Here is a 20,934-nt window from a genome sequence, read left to right as displayed (position 1 = left end):
GACATAAAATCAAAGGGGCACCATAGGGGATTATGTAAAAACATCGTATTCTTCTGAAAGTGAAAGGAGTCTCCATGTTTTTGTGACACTCTATCGACTTGAAAGAGGCACCAAAAGGATTCATATAAAATATTTACTTATTCAATCCTTTCAGATAAACTGAATTTGATATATAATACTGTGGGTAGAATTACAAGAATGCTATTGTACACGAATGGTCACATGATTCGAAAAAATAACTTACATTAACAACTTCTCACTGATCTTACATGTTATATGTAAATTATTTAATATTTCTTTTTAGGGTTTTTTCCAGAACATGCCGTGACATAAACGTTGTCCCTGTTTCAGACAACGTTGTTAAATAAATGTGTTGAAAATCTTTTATTCTAAGTTATTATCACATATGAACGTACGTGCTCGATCACCTCATAATTGTTATACGTCAAAATAGGAGCAAAAACGGATTTTCAGGACGAACAATTAAAGCATAATGATGCATGTACTTGAAGCTAATCGATGTTGTTTTGAGGTTTCTCTTGTGAAACCAATTTCTATTATAAATACTTACCACAGTCATTATAATGCATATTCCAACCTTACTTGGCTCTTTACATACGTAAATAAAGATTTCCCCCCATGGGGAACCCCTGGAAAACCCACCAATCAGACGGCAGTATTCACGCACGTGATCATACACGAAGCCATGCTTCCCACTTCATAATCCAAAGCCCAAAAAAGTGAGAGCCTAGGAGACTAGGGGAGGCTGTTAGGGAACTCACCTAATGACTGTGGTAAGAATTTATAATAGAAATTGGTTTCACAAGAGTAACCTTGATTCTATTTGAAAATACGTTACCACAGTCATTATAATGCGAATTCGACTTAGCGCAGTGGTGTCTCCGTGGAGCGATGAAGGGTTCCAACAATAGGACCCATACCCCCGGAGGAAAAAATCCAAAATACCTTTTCTTTTGTGACACAGAGCCTGATTACGACCAGCGTTCCGGATCACGCGGAGAAGACATAATGAGGGCTTTGCAAAAGAAGAGGGAGGACAGACAACGGACTGGTTTAGAGAACTCGCACGATTTCTTAAACGACAATGTAGTATGTTAGATTTACGTGCTCCAAAAGTTAGGAAATTTTTAAGTTTATTTTTGTTCTTATTGATACTTTTGTTTATTTTCGATTTAAACATGTTTAAGGTATCAGATGATTTAATACGTTCATCAAGATCATCCCATGCTTTAATAGTTGATGGAAAAAAGAGTTTCGCATAATTTGCAATCGATAGTTAGGCATTCCTATTTGGTGTGCATTTCTTTAATTATATCTAGACATGTTTCCAATAAATGGTGGCATAAATTCATTGACAATTTACGGATCTTTCTTCTAATGCATAATGGTGTCCAGCCCGTTTCGGTGAATAGTAACTCCAGTTTAGTATATATGGGCAATCCTGTGACAATCCGTGCAGCTTCTAATTGGATTTTTTCAATATTTAATGAATTAGCTTTCCCACAATTATCCCATACCTCACATGCATATTCAAGAAGTGGTCGGATATATGTCAGATCAATTTTGTCAAGATTATTTCTGCTTAATATAAGTTTAGGTTTTCCTAACGTTGCAATATATTTGGAAGCTTTGCGAATAATAACATCTATATGTTCTGTCCATTTCCCATCACTGCTTAATGTAACGCCAAGGTGTTTATGATTTTCAGTTATTTGAATATTAGTATTGGTAGATTTGAAAGTGTCACTATCATGATTTCTGTTTTTGTCGGATTAAAAGTCATAAGCCAGTCTTTCGACCATTTTTCTAATTTATTAAGGTCAGATTTGATTTCAGATTCTATATTAACAAGATTAGGGGATGAATATGACAGTGAAGAATGTAAATATCTCTCCTTGTTTCATCGTAAATAATATTTATTTGTATATGCTTTTTTCTTAAATACAGAGAAAAAAAATGTGTTACATACTAACGTTCTGGCAAACAACTGTAGGTCACTTCGAGATATTTAAATGTGTTTGGACACGGGTCTCCATAGATACTGTTGGAAGCAGCAAGTTCACACGAGGTTTCACCTTGACATAGATCCTGAATGTTGTCCAAAACGCCATCAGCACCACATCCAACTTGGGACATAGCCGGATGTTCACACGTGACTATGTCAAATCGTCCGTAACGTGCGCTAATCACGTTTATTCTTTCTGGACGACAGATGATTGTTGTTGTTTTCAGTTCACAGACAGCTACGGTTGTCGATGCTGAAAGAACAAACAAATATATGCAGTGAATGAATCAATGACAATTTTAACCAAACACGGAATAAAACCAAATGGTATACATAGATTAAATGTATATACAAAAGATGTGTAATATATAGATATACGTAAATCATACATTAGATCTATTATCAGAATGGTATATAGGTGACATTTGTGGTTTAAACATGAGACATGTAGACTATATATTCTTTATGGATGTAAAAGACTTGGTATCAATATGAATGCAAGAGTTCTGGACAAGGTTCAGAGGTTCATTAAAGATACTAACGTTGTCATTGACGGTGGCAGTGACATTTAAGTCTTCCAGACTTTTGTCCCCACCATTTACCATATCAATTTGTAACTTTGTATGTGGCTTAAGGTTCAACAAGCCCCCTAAAAGATGATGTAGTCAACTAAAATTCCAACCCCCTGGTAAGTCATATTCAAAGACCTCAACTACAAATAGGAACTCACATATGTTATTTATATATATTGAACTTGTACTTTGGCCATACAAAAAATACATAGCCAGGTTAACGTAGTCAAAAAAAGGCATTAAGGCTGATGTCTTTATACAAATAGTTCACCGGACTTATACCATGTCAAACTCTTTTGCAACCCTACTCACTAAAATCGTAATAAAATCTCCTGGTAATACATTTTAGCAAATTTTAAATAAGAAAACAATGGCTAAGTAACCTTGATCGATAAATGAACTTGAGATGATGTGCCATTTAATAACATTATGTGGTTATATGAATGCGCTAGACATGTAATAAACATTGAAGCTGAAATGTACAATAATGTTTACAATAAGTCTACCTCTTTTATTACAATATTGAATGTTAAAGAAGGACATTTTATATGAAGTTTAAGTAGTATTTATGGTCAAATGTCTATGGTTATACACATATATACCGTTAAAATATGTTATTCTGACGTTTTACTATGATTTTTGTACATTCCCATAGCAACAATCATCTACTTGTAAGGCCGGTATGCCTCTCCACACATAGTTAAAGAGAAATAAAGCCCCGCTTGACCTAGGTATATAAATGATCTTCAAATAACATGTAATTTCGAAACATTCAGTTGGGTCACTTAGGACATGTTATAAATCTGGTGAGCAACTTTTATCATTACATCAGCCTTAATGCCGTATTTTTGACTTCGTTGACCTGCTTGTATACTTTTTAATAGCTCATGTACAAGTTCAATGTATTTAAATTACATATATATATTCCGATTTGTGATAAGAATATTTGAATATGACTTGCCATGGGGTTGACATTTAGGGTGACTATTACCTCTTTTAGGGGGCTTGTTGAACCTTAATCATAATAGATTACAGAACCAGTTCGAACCACGTGCCAATATTTTTTTTTTTTTTTTGCTGGAGTTACATGTATGGCCCTTTGCACATTGGAATTTCTCATAATTAACAGTTTGCCATACTTTGTTCGTTACCGCTTGCCACTTAGTATGTGGCTTTATCATAATGGATTACAGTAAGAGTCCAAACCCTGCGTCAATATTTCATTTGTAGCTTGAGTTATGGCCCTTCGCAAATAAGAAATCTCATAATTAATTGTTTTCCCGTACTTTTTTTCGCTACCTCTTGCAACATCAATTTGTTACTTAATATGTGGCTTTTTCATAATGGATTACAGTTTGAGTTCGAACCCTGTGTTAATATTCCATTTTTGACTGGAGTTATGGCCCTTTGCACATAGGAAATAATCAAAATTAAAAAAAATTGGGACTTATTTTCGCTACCGCTTGCCATATCAATTTTAATCTTTGTTTGTGACTTTATCATAATGTATTACAGAGTGTGAAGCATGTATTAATATTCCATTTTTGACTGGAATTATGGCCCTTTTTCACATAAGAAATTCTCATAATTAACTGTTTTCCATATTATTTGTAACTTAATACACATGTATAATGGATTACAGTTTGAGTGAGAATCCAGTGTCAATGTTCTAAGTTATAACCCTTTACACATAAGAAATTCTCATAATTAACTGTTTTCCATATTATTTGTAACTTAATACACATGTATAATGGATTATAGTTTGAGTGAGAATCCAGTGTCAATGTTCTATTTTCTCGGGAGTTATAACCCTTTACACATAGGAAATTCCTAATTTAACTGTATTTTTGTTCGCGACCACTTGCCACATCAATACGTAACTTGATGCTTGACTTTTTCTTGAATGATGGATTACAGTTTTGAGTTCGATCCTCATGTCAAATTCTATTTATTGCTTGAGGCAACACACAGGTACACACAATACGTATCAAGCGCTCATGATACCATCCACATATGACCTCAGATGTTGTGTATACGTTAAGCTCCACAACCAACTAACAAGCAACTAAAAGCATAATGCTTTTCATATGGTGACCATGATATTTCAAAATTACACCCTTCAATTGTGTGGGTGTCGCCAACACATCCACTTCTTTCGAACTGTAGTTTTCTTCTATAGGTGTCTCGCAGACACCCGTCCTCATATGACCCTGGCTGTTGCGAGGACATAAATCACCTAATAGAGTACATCCTTTTAAGTCCTTCTGTATGGCTTGATGATGTTTTCAAACCAATGGTCTGGAGCATTACTTGGTTAAGAAGACTGAATGCCGTTTAACAGAGGGTCTCTCTCATAATACTCTGGCTCCTTAGGGAGAGGGGTGGGGTCCCAAAGGGGGATTCTCCAATTCAATTACACAATTTGTTGTTAGGACCCCTGCACATCTTTAGTAATCAGGTTTTCCGTCTGTCTGTCATATCTGTTTTAGCTCCCCTGCCAAGGACAAGTGAGCTTTTGCCCTGGTGCGGTGTCCGTCGTCTGGCCATCGTCCGGCCCTCAGACATCAACTTTTCCCTTTAAACATCTTCTTCTCAATAACCTAGAGGCCCAGAAACCTGCTATTGGGCCTGTAGCGTGCTGGGATGAAGGGCTATCACGTTTGTTCAAATGAGTGACCTTGTCCGACTTTTCCAGGTCACAAGGGTTACATGTGGTAAAATGTTTACATGATTTCTTTTCAATAACCAAGAGGCCCCAGAGACCTGATATTGGGCCTGTAGCATGCAGGCTTGACTTACTTTCAAGGTCACATTGGTAAAATAGGTTAAAACCTTTAAAGGACTTTTTTTCAATAACCAAGGGGCCCAGAGACCTGATATTGTGCCGGTAGCATGTTCAAATGAATTATCCTGCCTGCCTGTCAAGGTCACAGAGGTCAAAAGTGCTTAAATCTTAAAACAACTTCCCAATAACTAAGAGGACCCTGATATTGAGCCTATATTATGCCTGGATGAGAGACTACGGAATTTGTTCAAATGAATGACATTGACCGACTTTCAAGGTCACATGAGTCAAATGTGCTAACATTTTTAAACAATTTCTTCTCAATAACCAAGAGGCCCAGAGACCTGATATTGGGCATATAGCATGCTGGAATGAAGGGCTACCAAGTGTGTTCAAATGAATGGCATTGATCTACATTCAACATCACAGGGGTCAAATGTGCTTAAACCTTTAAACGACTTCTCATTGGAAGCAAGTGAGAGGTACAGGCCCATTGCGTTTCTTGTTTAATTTCTGCACAATATCTTCAGTACTGTTGGCTGGATTGCTTTTAGACTTTATCCAGTGATTTTTTTAAAGGAAATGCTTGCTTTGAACAGCTTTTCAGGCCCGGCGGTCAAAAGTCAAGGTCACTGTAACCACGAATAGAAAATTAGTTTAGGTACAATATTTCCAATTCTGTTGGGATAATTACACACAGGCTTTATCAAGTGCTACCTCGGAGAAAGTGCCTGCTTTGGCGCTTTTGTGGTCAAAGGTTAAGGTCATTGTTACTTTAGAAAGTATTTGCTTAGGTTACAAATTGTATCTTTTGATGCATCGATGTCAAAGTTCAAGGTTAATGTTACTATAAATAGAAAAACACTTCATGCACAATATTTGGAGCTCTTTTGGGCCGTATGCACTCAGACTTTATCCAGTGTAATAAAATGTTTGCTTCAGCCTTTGGATAGCTTTTCAGCCTTAGATATCAAAGGTCAAGGTCACTTACTATAAATAAAACATCAGTTTGTGCACTGTATTTTGAATTCTGTTGGACTGATTACACTCAGATTTTATCTAGTCCTTCCTGGAAGAAAGTGCCTGCTTAGGATTACTTTTCAGGTCCAGTGGTCAAAGGTCAATGGGTCACTATAAATAGAAAATTTGTTTAATGCACTAATGCACAATATCTTGATTTCTCTTGGGCTGATTACACTCTGACTTTATCCAGTGCTTCCTGAAAGAAAGTGCCTGCTTGGGATAACTTTCCAGGCCCGGGGGTTAGGTTTCTATCACTGTTACTATATGAATAGAAAATCAGTTTATAAAATGCACTACTTATGTTTTGAGTTCTGTTGGGCTGATTACACTCAAGACTTTATCCAGTGCTTTTATAAAAGAAAGCGCTTGCTTTCACTAGTGTTTGCTACATGTATACCTAACCACAGTGTCTTTTAAATCTTCAATTAACATAATTATGGAGAATAGTCACGGCGGCATTTAATATATATATATATATCTAAATCTTATTACCGGTTAGCTAGTAAATTATAATAAGAAGAAGAAGAAGAATTCGAGGTTCTTATATACCGCTTTATCACAACCTAGTTCGGAGGTCACAAATTATTATCCGTGGTTATAGGGCCTTTGCAACCAGCCAATATCGTTCTTAACTCCCTTGGGAGCATACGGCCAGTGCTGCCATTTCGGTGCTCACAGCTAGCATTCTACAATTCTAGCACTGCCCAACCACGTACTCATTTACAGTTGAGTAGACTAGAACAAGCGGAGTAAAATATCTTGCTCAAAGATACAACCCAGTGCCGTGCCTCGAACCTGCAACCCTTCGGTCACGAGCCCGGCGTCCTACCACTTGACTACCGTGCCTCCTAATTATGTCGATTGAAATATATAATATATTTGTGACACCTCAGTGAGATTTATGAAAGTGTCTTTTACGCATCGAAAATTTAAAAAACAATATCAGTTGAAGTTTAGGCTCCGATGATTGTAAGGCTTGCCGCGGTCTCGAAACAAGCACAGTATTATTAATTTTTACATAAGTTTATACAATAATATCCACACAGGAAAAGACAAAACGTTGTTAAATCTATTAAATGAAAATAGCATTGAATGTATACAACTGCCCCACTTCCTTTTATTGTGAAGCAGTGTACTAAGATGTTTTGGTGTGGTTCTGTGTTTGACGATCTCTTTTCAGAGGTCTTAAGGTTTTCGTATTTGATGGATGAATTATCAACATTGGTCCACGGGACGTATTAAAATTGAGTGACAGATAGAGAGCAACAGACCAAATGAACTTTATTTTTGAATTAGGAATAATAATTGTCTCTGTCAGACTGTCAGTAAGCTAGTACGTCATATTGACAAGGATATATTTCATGAGCTGCATCTGTCTTTCAACATGAGTTATTTATATAATAGTATATTATATCCTTTTGTGAAATACAAATAGCATGACGCAAAGAAATTTATTATTTACACACGCATGGAAAATCGATTTCAAAATAAAACTGATATCGCTCATTATAACAGTCATTAACATCGACTTGTGTCCTCGCCTGTCCTCGAAACGGGGACAATGCTGCCAGGGTCACGTAGGCTACATACCATGACCAAATTACATTACCTGTGACTGTTAAGAGCGGAAGTGAATACAAGATAAATAATTGAATATAAACGAGGTAATTAATGAAGATCGATCGAGAATTACGGGAGTTACCAACATTAAGATATAAAAAGAAATCATTTTAAGTCACATAGATACAGGATCGATACAAATAATTATTGAGCTATATTCCTTTTTTAGCTTGAAGTTCTTCAGGTACTCCGTTCGATTAATAATGATCAAGATAGTTATTCTTATTCCTCAAAATATATCAGCTGTTTTAAACTTTGATTCTCTTCGAACTTAGGCGAAGACGTTGTAATTTTAATCCATGGAAGATGATGGTTAAACTGCCTTAATATCTGCTGATAAGTTGACTTTGAAATCGCGACTGGCAAATGATAACTTCGACGGTTCTAGATATTGTCAATGTTAATTCTAAGCGGTACACATTACAACATTACAACGGACATCCGGACATTTTGACTCTTCGAGTAAGATATTGGAAAAAGTATCGATGTGTGACCCTTGCATGTGTTCTTTTTGTTTCTGTGACTTCATACTTCGTTGGAGTGTCACCTTTGGCGACACAAGTAAACAACTTTCGCAACGTGTATAATGTTTTGCACAGCACATGTATCTTATTTTCGCGTATTTGCTAAAATGGTCATGTTGCGAAATCCATTGCGCGGGTTTCAAATCTAGTTGCCATTATAGTAAAATCTAAGAAATCATTAAGTATTTTATTGTTTATTCGCAGAAAGATTGTGTTCGCGAAAATAAGAACAGCACAAGATAGAAACTAAGCCCCTCGCGCTCGCAAGAAAAATGAAGTAATAAGAGCGTAGCTCTTAAATGGTAACAAAAGCGTTTGTAAACAGAGTTGCTTTCCCTTTATACACCTTGCCTTTAATTTATTTTTCTTCCGGAAGAAGACGTCCAGTGGGAAAACAGGAAGTGTATCCTTGAAGCAAAGACAATTGTGTTTCAACCCATACATGAACATCTTCATATAGTGAAAACAATACCCATGTTTTATTACCTATTTATTTAGGTAAAAACTAATATACATTCTGAGTGAAAAAATCTATCACATAAGTTTTGAAACTAGCAGGCATGAAACATCGTTCAGAGATTATCATACTATGACGTCACAAGCACGTCACACTCCATCGCCCTTCATCGGTTATTTCCGGAAGGATGAAAATAACCGGAAAATCTTGAAACTGATAGCCGTTGCATTCATCTCTTTGTTTGTGCTACATGACTTTTTAATTTTAGTTTTTGCCACAGGCATAAAAAGTAAAAACGCGGATGTTTTCTGAAGATCCTTTTTGTCATCAACCATGTTCTGTTAAAATTCTACCGGGAGATATTTTAAAAAAGAGCCGCATTAAACCAATAGGTCAACGTGTACAATTTTTTTCATCCTCTTAAATTCCACAGCTTTTGATTTTGATTTGTTGCGTATATGAACGAAATAATTAACATTTTTTGAAAGTCTGGTTATCGTCTTTTACATAATTTATGTATGCATCACCACTCATAAAAGAAACAATGGATAATTAATTTATGTCGAAATCAACAATAATTGTCCAGACATCGAACCCGAGTTCAACGCCATTTTTCAGCAACGTATCACTTTTTCACAACGCATGCCGATTTATAACTAGTTACAGACAGAAACTGTTTAATTTTATTTGGCATCATTACCTGTCAAACCTCAGTGACAGTTACAAAACTTAAAATTCAATCCGGTGTTTCAGGATGGAACAGGAATTCAAACTATATATCGATATCACGACAATTTTAGTTACATCAAAGTATTACAATATTTTCTTTTTTTAATTTCATTTTTTAACTAACATCTCTATACATTTACTTTTATAAACTTATCGTAAAATGTGTAATATGCACTTTTTTTCTATAGCAATTACAAAACAGTTTTTCCCCAACTTAATTCAATCATTCTTTTTGTGACCTGCCGGAAGCACGATGAAGACTTAATTCTTAATGTGGGAGGAAGCCGGAGTATCCGGAGAAAACCCGCGTGGTCGGGCAGGTAATCGGGATTGAATCTGGCCATCTTGTTGAAGACGAGCGCGCTATTTTCATTTCAACAAATTTTATTGCAAAAAATATGCAAAGGGATAGGGCATCAGGCCAAGCCTATATAAGCCTTCTCCTTACAACTTCGGTATGTTATATGTACAGTCATTGAAATCATCAAACAAAATATAAACAATTCATATAGTGTGTCTCCATGTCCCCACCGTACAAGGTATAGTTATGATTAAACAAATATTTTAGTGTTGATAATGCACTCTACATTGTAGTACAAATGCATTGGTTTCTTCATCACATTCATGACATCCATGAAGTAATGTGTTTATATTAAAATGGTCATGGGTTATATTTTGGTTTATCAGCTGATTTCTAAGTGTCAATCGAGAATGGTTGAATAGAGGACAGATAAAAAAAAACAGAGCGCGCTATCCACTGCACCACCCGACCCATCATATACGTTACGCACAAGAATGAATATCTACTTAAGCTTTGAAAATGGCGTCATTGATGCAAAAATTATGTGGGGAATACATATTTACCAATCATCAACAATACAAAAAATCTTCATACGGGAGACCGGGGCAAGTTCGGCCACCCCTGATATTTTTGTTTTTGAGCTAATATTTATAACTTTAAAGATCTTAGCAGTTTAGTTGGCTGGGCATTTACACGAAAAAATGGCGAGGAAAACTCTAATTTAAAATTACTAAACAGGAGAAAATTACTTTTGAGAGGGTAGAAAGAAAATCATGATCTCGCTTCTAGTTATGCGAACTTTCTGTGAACGGAATTGCTATTTTTTTACGGTCAAACGTGTAACACACTGACAGCTTCAAATGATATACATAAAAGCCAAGCACTCACTACCATATTGCTGTACGATAAGAATTTATTGAAATATCAATTTGGGCCCGGACAGTTTCGGCCAATGATACCGTGGCAAGTTCGGCCCATGTAACACATAAAAAGTCGTAAAATTGGCGGAAACATCTGACGTTGCATGTTTGATAACGTCATAATTAAGCTGATTCGAATGGAGCCGAATTTACCCGAATGCCTGTCCGAACTTATCCCATGGCGTGGCTCGTTCGGCCATCCGATCATCAGACAGGGAAAATTAAATAACGTTTAAAAACGGACGTGCTGCCATACTTCCCAAAACGGACTTTAAAAAAGGGACCGAATTTGCCCCGATCTCCCCTATTGTTATGTCGGTCTTAATCTCATTAGAGTTTATGTTTTATTGTTATCCCTCGACTAGCCGACTTTAAATCAATTTTATCTTCCCTCATTCTGAAAGCAGTATTATCTCATTCTGAATCATTAAATATCAGAGATCAACAAAAGCTTCGCTCTTTTAATGCTTTACCTTTTCATATTATCTTATATATAAACATTCAATTGCAGTTTATTTTATAATTTTTGTTTAATCAAGAAACTCTCAAATCATCATAAATCCGCATAATGTACCCTCGCGCTCGCAAGGAAGTAATATATTAAACATAAAAATCCAATTGCAGTTCATTCTATTTATTTCTTTTAATCAATAAACTCTCAAATCAACAACTAAGAATGACCTTTTTTGCCTTATCAAATTTAAAACGACATTCTATTCACGGCAATAATGCACCTTTCAGAAATAAGAAAACCGCGTTGTTTTCGGTTGTCACTCGAAATTGCAAAAATGACTTTATGCAGCCACTTCAATTAACGGACATAAATTCATCGCTTATTGGAAATTGCAATTCAGGTATTTTTGCGTTGAAGCAAATAACAGAAACTCCATCAGTTTCCGACCATGCATACACTGTCACTAATAAATTTATATTTAACTATCGTCATTAATTGTACTTTTTATATAATGTTGTCGGTGTATAAGCTATTGTCATGTTTCGGTGATTCATGTTTGACAAGTCGTGACAAATATTGGCAAAGCAAAACTCATGAACCATGGGATGTTGACCTAAGCACAAATTCCGATGGGTTACGCTCGCTTCACTCTCTGCAACCCTGGTATATGTCATGATAAAAGGACGGCTCGGTGTGCGCCACTTTGTGTATGGTACAAGGAGACCAGCTTGATCCTTTGATATACATAAAAAGAATTCTGCGATAGCGTAACGGTCAATCTGATCGGCTTTGAAATATCTCCTCTGTAATCATCAATGGACAGGTAGCGGTTCCCTAATTGGTCTGTTTTATCTTTATTAAATAGTTAGCCGCTTGCCTTCAATTTTGTCACGAAATATTCCAGGGGTGCAGAAAGCGTAAGTGAGCGTTACCCCCTGTTTTACGAGGATAAAGGCACTTACCCTCCGACTCCAGGTCAAATTAAAAGCAATAAAATGATAAATGATATTTTGGTTTAATTTTGTAGAAAGAAGGACCTGTTAACCTTTACATTAAATCTTGAATAGAAACAAAATGAAGTTTTGGTTTAATTCCTGGAGTGAAAAGCCATCGCAACCTTGAACAGTCATCATTTAATGGAAACTAAATAAAAAAAGGATATTTTGGTGTTTATTTTGGAGATGGAAGGCGTTCGAAACCTTCAACAGTCATCATTAAATTGAATAAAAGGAAAAACGATGTTTTGATTGGTTTTGGAATCAGAAGGCCCTCGAAACTGTAACATTCATTATTCCATAGATTCTTACGAAATTCTTGGATGCACATATTCGAAATGCATTCATGAACTAAATTTCTCTTACTGTTTCTCAAACGGGTGTTATTTATCTAATAGGTCGTTCTAACAGTTTGTGAGAAAATTGCAATGGCGCTCAAGGAACGTATACGTAAACTGCACTAAAATCCATTTCCAATCAGATGAGATATCGCACACTATTACATCCGTCAAAATAGTCCACTTTTCTCGACTGTCCTTAAAACAGGACATAAGCGTGGCAGGTCATGTTTGCGAAACAAACATGACTTAATCCATTCCAAGTCAATATAAAGGGTAAAAATCAATAAAAAATATATATAATTGAATATTTCTGACACAATGGGAGTGAATAGGTGAATAATAGTCAAGCTGTATTTACTCCTTGACCCTTTGAAGTGTATAACTAGACCACAATCATATATACAATATACAAAGTGTGAAAATCGGTTAATACTTTGAAGAATACAAATTGATTATTAGTTTAACGAATAAAAATCGATTAAGTATTAATATAATGAAAGGTAGCCTTCGCAGCAAATAAGGTAGAGAAAACATTGAATTTAAACAAATTATTAAAGTTTTATATAAGTTTAAATAATAATATCTGAAAACAAAATTAAATAAAAAATCTATAGGGGTCGAACGTAGGACCTATATACTGCTGAATATACGCTTTGCCAGTGTTTTTATTTAGGAATTTTAAAAAAACACAGCAGAGATGAGGACCTTGACACGTAACCCTTAGCTTGAACAAAATTACACTAAACTTAAACATGTATAAGGAAGAATATTCCAAGTTGAAAAACCCTCTGAAATAGAAATGTTCTTCGATATTACAGCTAGTGTATAATCATCTTTTAGTTAAATGAGTCATATGGATGGAATGCTTTTCTGGCAATTACTTAGTTGTAAAATACGGAAAACAGATGAATGTAATTTAGATAACACACTCATCATTCGTTTATCACGAACAAGTATTTTAAAAGTCGAAATTGTGCGGTGTGGACATAGCGTTTGTCGTGCAGAGTAAATGATCCAAAAATATCGACACGCAAATCTATAGTAGGCTATTTAAGATTTACAGGATATAATAGACATCCGAATTATTACCAACGCCAACATTTCCACGCCATGATCTTTTGTAAGAGTCATGATGCGAACAGTTCTACTAGCGATAATTTCCAGTTTTACAATATTTTAAAAGAACAAAAAAACAAAATATTTTAACGTTAAATCAGAACAGTTACATATACGTTAACTGACAATCAATAATAAATAACAATCAATGAATTAATCAACTATAATAATAATAATCAATAAATAACACATACAACGGTTAGTTGCAATAACTTGATGTCTATTGTGATCTTAGCGTCTTTTGACTTTTTATATCCATCTTCATTTTACCTTTGCTGCAATGAAACTGTAAATTCTCCAAACAATAGCGAGGAAACAACGATAGATCGATACTTTGACGATAAGTATGGGACAACATACTCTATATCATTATTGCATGTACAGATCACCCCTTGTTGTATAGTAAATAATATTTATTTGTATATACTTTTTTTCTTAAATACAGAAGAAATAAATGTGTTACATAACTTACGTTCTGGCAAACAACTGTAGGTCACTTCGAGATATTTAAATGTGTTTGGACACGGGTCTCCATAGATACCGTTGGAGGCAGCAAGTTCACACGAGATTTCACCTTGACATAGACCCTGAATGTTGTCCAAAACGCCATCAGCACCACATCCAACTAGGGACATAGCCGGATGTTCACACGTGACTATGTCAAATCGTCCGTAACGTGCGCTAATCACGTTTATTCCTGCTGGACGACAGGTGATTGTTGTTGTTTTCATTTCACAGACAGCTACGGTTGTCGATGCTGAAAGAACAAAACAAATATATGCAGTAAATGAATCAATGAAAATTTTAACCAAACACGCAATAAAACGAAATGGTATACATAGATTAAATGTAAATACAAAAGATGTGTAATATATAGATATACGTAAATTAAACATTAGATCTATTATCAAAATTGTATATACGTGAGATTTGTGGTTAAAACATGAGACATGTAGACTATATATTCTTTATGGATGTAAAAGACTTGGTATCAATATGAATGCAAGTATTCTGGACAAGGTTCAGAGGTTCATTAAAGATACTAACGTTGTCGTTGACGGTGGCAGTTACATTTAAGTTTTCGAGACTTTTTTCCCCACCATTTACTGTATCAATTTGTAACTTTAAATGTGGCTTTATCATAATGGATTACAGTTAGACTCCAAACCATGTGTCAATATTTCAGTTATGGCCCTTTGCACATAAGAAATCTCATAATTAATTGTTTTCCCGTACTTTTTTCGCTTCCACTTGCAACATCATTTTGTTACTTAATATGTGGCTTTTTTCAGAATGGATTACAGTTTGAGTTCGAACCCAGTGTAAATATTCCATTTATGGCTGGAGTTATGGCCCTTTGCACATAGGAAATTATCAAAATTAACTTTTTTTGGGACTTATTTTTTCTACCGCTCGCCATATCAATTTGAATCTTTGTTTGTGACTTTATCATAATAGATTACAGAGTTTGAACCATACAATAATATTCCATTTCTGACTGGAGTTATGGCCCTTTTGCACATAAGAAATTCTCATAATTAACTGTTTTATTATTTGTAACTTAATATGCCTGCATAATGGATTATAGTTTGAGTTAGAATCCAGTGTCAATGTTCTAAGTTATAACCCTTTACACATAGGAAATTCTTATTTTTAACTTTATTGTTTTCGCGACCACTTGCCACATCAATACGTAACTTGATGCTTGGCTTTTTCTTGAATGATGGCTTACAGTTTTGAGTTCGATCCTCATGTCAAATTCTATTTATTGCTTGAGGCAACACACAGGCACACACAATACGTATCATGCACTCATGATACCATCCACATATGACCTCAGATGTTGTGTAGACGTTAAGCTCCCTCAACCAACGAACAAGCAACTGAAAGCATAATGCTTTTCATATGGTGACCATGATATTTCAAAATTACACCCTTTAATTGTGTGGGCAACAATTTTGTCGGCAACAAATCCACTTCTTTTGAATTGTAGTTTTCTTCTATAGGTGTATCGCAGACACCCGTCCTCAAAGACCCTGGCTGTTGCGAGGACATAAATCACGTAATAGAATACGTCTGTTTAAGCCCTTCTGTATGGCTTGATGATGTTTTCAAACCAATTGTCTGGAGCATTACTTGGTTAAGAAAACTGAATGCCGTTTAACAGAGGGTCTCTCTCATAATACACTGGCTCCTTAGGGGGAGGGGTGGGGTCCCAAAGGGGGATTCTCCAATTTGTTGTTAGGACCCCTGCACATCTTTAGAAGGTTTTCCGTCTGCCTGTCCTATCTGTTTTAGCTCCCCTGCCAAGGACAAGTGAGCTTTTGCCCTGGTGCGGTATCCGTCGTCTGGCCATCGTCCGGCCCTCAGACATCAACTTTCCCTTTAAACATCTTCCTCTCAATAACCTAGAGTCCCAGAGACCTGCTATTGGGCTTGTAGCGTGCTGGGATAAAGGCCTATCAAGTTTGTTCAAATGAGTGACCTTGCCCGACTTTTCCAGGTCACAAGGGTTAAATGGGGTAAAATGTTTAAATGACTTCTTTTCAATAACCAAGAGGCCCCAGAGACCTGATATTGGGCCTGTAACATGCAGGCTTGACTTACTTTCAAGGTCACATTGGTAAAATAGGTTAAAACCTTTAAAGGACTTATTTTCAATAACCAAGGGGCCCAGAGACCTGATATTGTGCCTGTAGCATGTTCAAATGAATTATCTTGCCTGCCTTTCAAGGTCACAGTGGTCAAATGTGCTAAATTCTTCTCAATAACTAAGAGGGGGCCCTGATATTGAGTCTATATTATGCCTGGATGAGAGGCTTCGAAATTTGAATGACATTGACCGACTTTCAAGGTCACATGAGTCAAATGTACTAACATCCTTAAACAACTTCTGGAATGAAGGGCTACCAAGTGTGCTTTTTTGAAGAAAGTGCTTACTTTGAATAGCTTTTCAGGTCCGGCGGTTAAAGGTCAAGGTCACTGTTACCATGAATAGAAAATTAGTTTAGGCACAATATTTCCAATTCTGTTAGGATGATTACACTCAGGCTTTACAAGTGCTACCTCGGAGAAAGCGCCTGCTTTGGGGCTTTGGGGGTGAAAGGTTTAGGTCATTGTTACTTAAGAAAGTATTTGCTTAAGATACAAATTGTAGCTTTTGAGGCATCGATGTCAAAGTTCAAGGTTAATGTTACTATAAATAGAAAAACACTTTATGCACAATATTTGGAGCTCTTTTGGGCCGTATGCACTCAGACTTTATCCAGTGTAATAAGATGTTTGCTTAAGCCTTTGGAAAGCTTTTCAGCCTTAGATATCAATGGTCAAGGTTACTTACTATAAATAAAACATCAGTTTGTGCACTGTATTTTGAATTCTGTTGGACTGATTACACTCAGATTTTATCTAGTCCTTCCTGGAAGAAAGTACCTGCTTGGGATAACTTTTCAGGTCCAGTGGTCAAAGGTCAATGGGTCACTATAAATAGAAAATCTGTTAAATGCATTAATGCACAATATCTTGATTTCTCTTGGGCTGATTACACTCTGACTTTATCCAGTACTTCCTGAAAGAAAGTGCCTGCTTGGGATAACTTTCCAGGCCCGGGGGTAAGGTTTCTATCACTGTTACTATATGAATAGAAAATCAGTTTAAAAAATGCATTACTTATATTTTGAGTTCTGTTGGGCTGATTACACTCAAGCATCCCTAGGTGGTGGGGATTCAAAATTGTAAAAATCGTGGGGCTGTCCCCCTAGGGGGCTGAGGGGCGGGGCCAAAATATGTCAATTTGGCTTAATTGTTTAAGCGACTTCATCTCTGGAACTAAGTTATGGATATCAATCATATTGGAGTGGAAGTATCCCTAGGTGGTGGGGATTCAAAATTGTACAAATGGCGGAGCTGACCCCCAGGGGGCTGAGGGGCGGGGCCAAAAGGGGGCAATTAGGCTATATTGCTTTTTAAGCGACTTCTTCTCTGAAACTAAGTAACGGATATCAACCATATTTGACTGGAAGCATCCCTAGGTGGTGGGGATTCAAAATTGTACAAATGGTTTGGCTGACACCCCAGGGGGCTGAGAGGTGGGGCCAAAAGTGGGATATGTGGCTATATTGCTACAAACGTCTTCTTCTGTAGAACGATGCACTGGATATCAATCCTATTTGATCAAAAGCATTCATGGGAGGCAGGGATTCAAAATTATACACTGGTGGGGCATACCCCCCAGAGGGACTGAGGGGTGGGGGCCAAAAAGTGTTATTTGGCTATATTGCTTTAACCGACTTCTTCTCTGCAACTAAGTGATGAATATCAACCATATATGACTGGAACCATCCCTAGGTGGTTGCGATTCAAAATTGTACAAATGGTTGGGCTGCCTACCCAGGGGACTGAGGGGCGGGCCAAAAGAGGGCAATTTGGCTATATTGCTTTAACCAACTTCTTCTCTGGAACTAAGTAACGCATATCAACCATATTGGACTGGAAGTATCCCTAGGTGGTGGGGTTTCAAAATTGTACAAATGGTGGGCTGACCCCCCAGGGTCCTGAGGGGTGGGGCCAAAAGAGGGCAATTTGGCTATATTGCTACAAACAACATCATTTGTAGAACTATGCACTGGGTATCAATCATATTTGATCAAAAGCATTCATGGGAGGCAGTGATTCAAAATTGTACAAATGGTGTGACTGACATCCCAGAGGGATGAGGGGCAGGGTCCAAAAAGGGTTATTAGGCTGTATTGCTTTAAGCGACTTCTTCTCTGGAACTTCTTCTGTAGAACTATGCACTGGATATCAATCCTATTTGATCAAAAGCATTCATGGAAGGCAAGGATTTAACATTGTACACTGGTGGGGCTTACCTATTACAACGGACATCCGGACATTTTGACTTTTCGTGTAAGATATTGGATAACGTATCGATGTGTAACCCTTGCATGTGTTCTTTTTGTTTCTGACGTCATACTTCATTGGAGTATCACTTTTAACGACACAAGTAAACAACTTTCGTAACGTGTATACTGTTTTTTCACGGTACATGTATCTTATTTTCGCGTATTTGCTAAAATGGTCATGTTCCGAAATCCATTGCACGGGTTTCAAATCTAGTTGCCATTATAGTAAAATCTAAGGAAATCATTAAATACTTTGCAGTTTATTCACAGAAAGATTATGTTCGCGAAAATAAGAACAGCACAAGATAGAAACCAAGCCCCTCGCGCTAGAAAGGAAAATGAAGTAATATCTTATATATAACAATTCAATTGCAGTTTATTTTATAATTTTTGTTTAATCAAGAAACTCTCAAATCAACAACTGCACGTGTTCCTTTGTCCGCATAATGTACCCTCGCGCTCGCAAGAAAAATGAAGTAATATATTATACATAAAAATCCAATTGCAGTTCTTTCTATTATTTTTGTTTAATCAATAAACTCTCAAATGAACAACTAAGAATGACCGTATTTAGCCTTATCAAATTTTAAACGACATTCTATTCACGGCAATAATGCACCGTTCAGAAATAAGAAAACTGCGTTGTTGTCGTTTGTCACTCGAAATTGCAAAAATGACTATATGCAGCCACTTCAATTAACTGATATAAATTCATCGCTTATTGGAAATTGCAATTCAGGTTTTTTTGGCGTTTGAGCAAATAACAGAAGCTCCATCAGTTTCCGATACTGTCACTAATAAATTTATATCGTCATTGATTGTACTTTTTATATAATGTTGTCGGTGTATAAGCTATTGTCATGTTTCGGTGATTCATGTTTGACAAGTCGTGATAAATATTGGCAAAGCAAAACTCATTAACCATTGGGATGTTGTCCTGTATGCTTTAGCACAATTTACCATGGGTTACCCTCGCTTCACTCTCTGCAACCCTGGTATATGTCATGATAAAAGGACGGCTCGGTGTGCGCCACTTTGTGTATGGTACAAGGAGACCAGCTTGATCCTTTGATATACATCAAAAGAATTCTGCGATAGCGTAACGGTAAATCCGATCGGCTTTGAAATATCTCCTCTGTAATCATCAAAGGACAGGTACAATTAAGCAGCTCCCTGATTGGTCTTTTTAATCTTTATTAAATAGCTAGCCGCTTGCCCCCAATTTTGTCATGAAATATTCCAGGGGTGCAGAAAGCGTAAGTGAGCGTTACCCCACCTATAACGAGGATAAAGGCACCTACCCTCCGACTCCAGGTCAAATTAAAAGCAATAAAATGAAAAATGATATTTTGGTTTAATTTTGTAGAAAGAAGGACCTGCTAACCTTTACTTTAATTCTTGAATAGAAACAAAATGAAGTTTTTGTTTAATTCCAAGAGTGAAAGGTCATGGCAACCTTGAACAATTATCATTTAATGGAAACAAAATAAAAAAGGATGTTTTGGTGTTTATTTTGGAGATGGAAACCGTTCGAAACCTTCAACAGTCATCATTAAATGGAAACAAAATTAAAAACGATGTTTTGATTGGTTTTGGAATCGGAAGGCCCTGGAAACCGTAACATTCATTATTCAGTAGATTCTTACAAAATTCTTGGAAGCACATACCCGAAATGCATTCATGAACTAAATTTCTCTTACTGTTTCTCTGTGGCAGGGATAGCCTGTCCAAGTATTATGGATAGTGTAGTCATTAAATTATAATGTTTTAAGAAAGGCGGATGAATGAAGTAATATTAGTGGAGTTTAATATGTAATTATGTCTTGTTTGTTCAGGTGTACATGTATTGTGTGTTTAGTATCTTGTCTTGTTCAGTGTCATTGTCCATGTGTCAGTTGTTCAGTGCCATGTGCTTTTGTTTATGTTTTGTTCTGTAACCTGTGACCTGTTTGTGACCTGTAACCCCATACTTACCTGTTGGTCATGTGACCTTTCCTACCTGCCCATGCAATTCACCTGAGTGTAAATCAGTTCTGGCAGACAGGTTGGAGGGATTGACCATATGTAAAAGGTAGGAGTTAATATGTTCAAAATTAATGTAATTTTGAAGATACTCTTTTCATGTAATAGCTAACTGTAAAACAGATTGTATTTACTCTCCAAATTA

At 36.4% G+C, this 20,934-nt stretch overlaps 1 protein-coding gene and 1 long non-coding RNA gene across 2 annotated transcripts in view; one reads left to right on the top strand and one right to left on the bottom strand.

The window, feature by feature from the left end:
• Positions 1 to 1,989: 1,989 nt before the first annotated feature.
• Positions 1,990 to 14,498, bottom strand: LOC110455519 (L-rhamnose-binding lectin ELEL-1-like). Its single transcript, XM_021505703.1, has 2 exons — positions 14,336 to 14,498; positions 1,990 to 2,279 (listed from the first exon to the last, which is right to left on the bottom strand). Exons 1-2 carry the CDS (start codon positions 14,496 to 14,498, stop codon positions 1,990 to 1,992), a joined length of 453 nt encoding a protein of 150 aa, XP_021361378.1.
• A 5,984-nt stretch (positions 14,499 to 20,482) lies between these two features.
• LOC110455249 overlaps positions 20,483 to 20,934 on the top strand; it is a 5,355-nt gene continuing 4,903 nt past the window's right edge. Inside the window, exon 1 of the long non-coding RNA XR_002463433.1 lies at positions 20,483 to 20,838. This is a non-coding gene — a long non-coding RNA (uncharacterized LOC110455249). The remainder of the gene's footprint in view (positions 20,839 to 20,934) is intronic.

Source organism: Mizuhopecten yessoensis, unplaced genomic scaffold (genome assembly GCF_002113885.1).
Source record: "Mizuhopecten yessoensis strain PY_sf001 unplaced genomic scaffold, ASM211388v2 scaffold923, whole genome shotgun sequence".
Lineage (NCBI taxonomy): Eukaryota > Metazoa > Mollusca > Bivalvia > Pectinida > Pectinidae > Mizuhopecten > Mizuhopecten yessoensis.
Note: the sequence above shows the minus strand (reverse complement) of the source record. Positions and strands in the feature narration are given on the sequence as shown.

Bases quoted from the DNA above. Each gene is read 5' to 3' on its own strand.
- LOC110455519 (XM_021505703.1), bottom strand. From the start codon at position 14,498: ATGTCCCTAGTTGGATGTGGTGCTGATGGCGTTTTGGACAACATTCAG. The intron at 2,280-14,335 runs GTAAGTTATGTA...TTGTTCTTTCAG, and splicing joins CTACAGTTGTTTGCCAGAAC to CATCGACAACCGTAGCTGTC.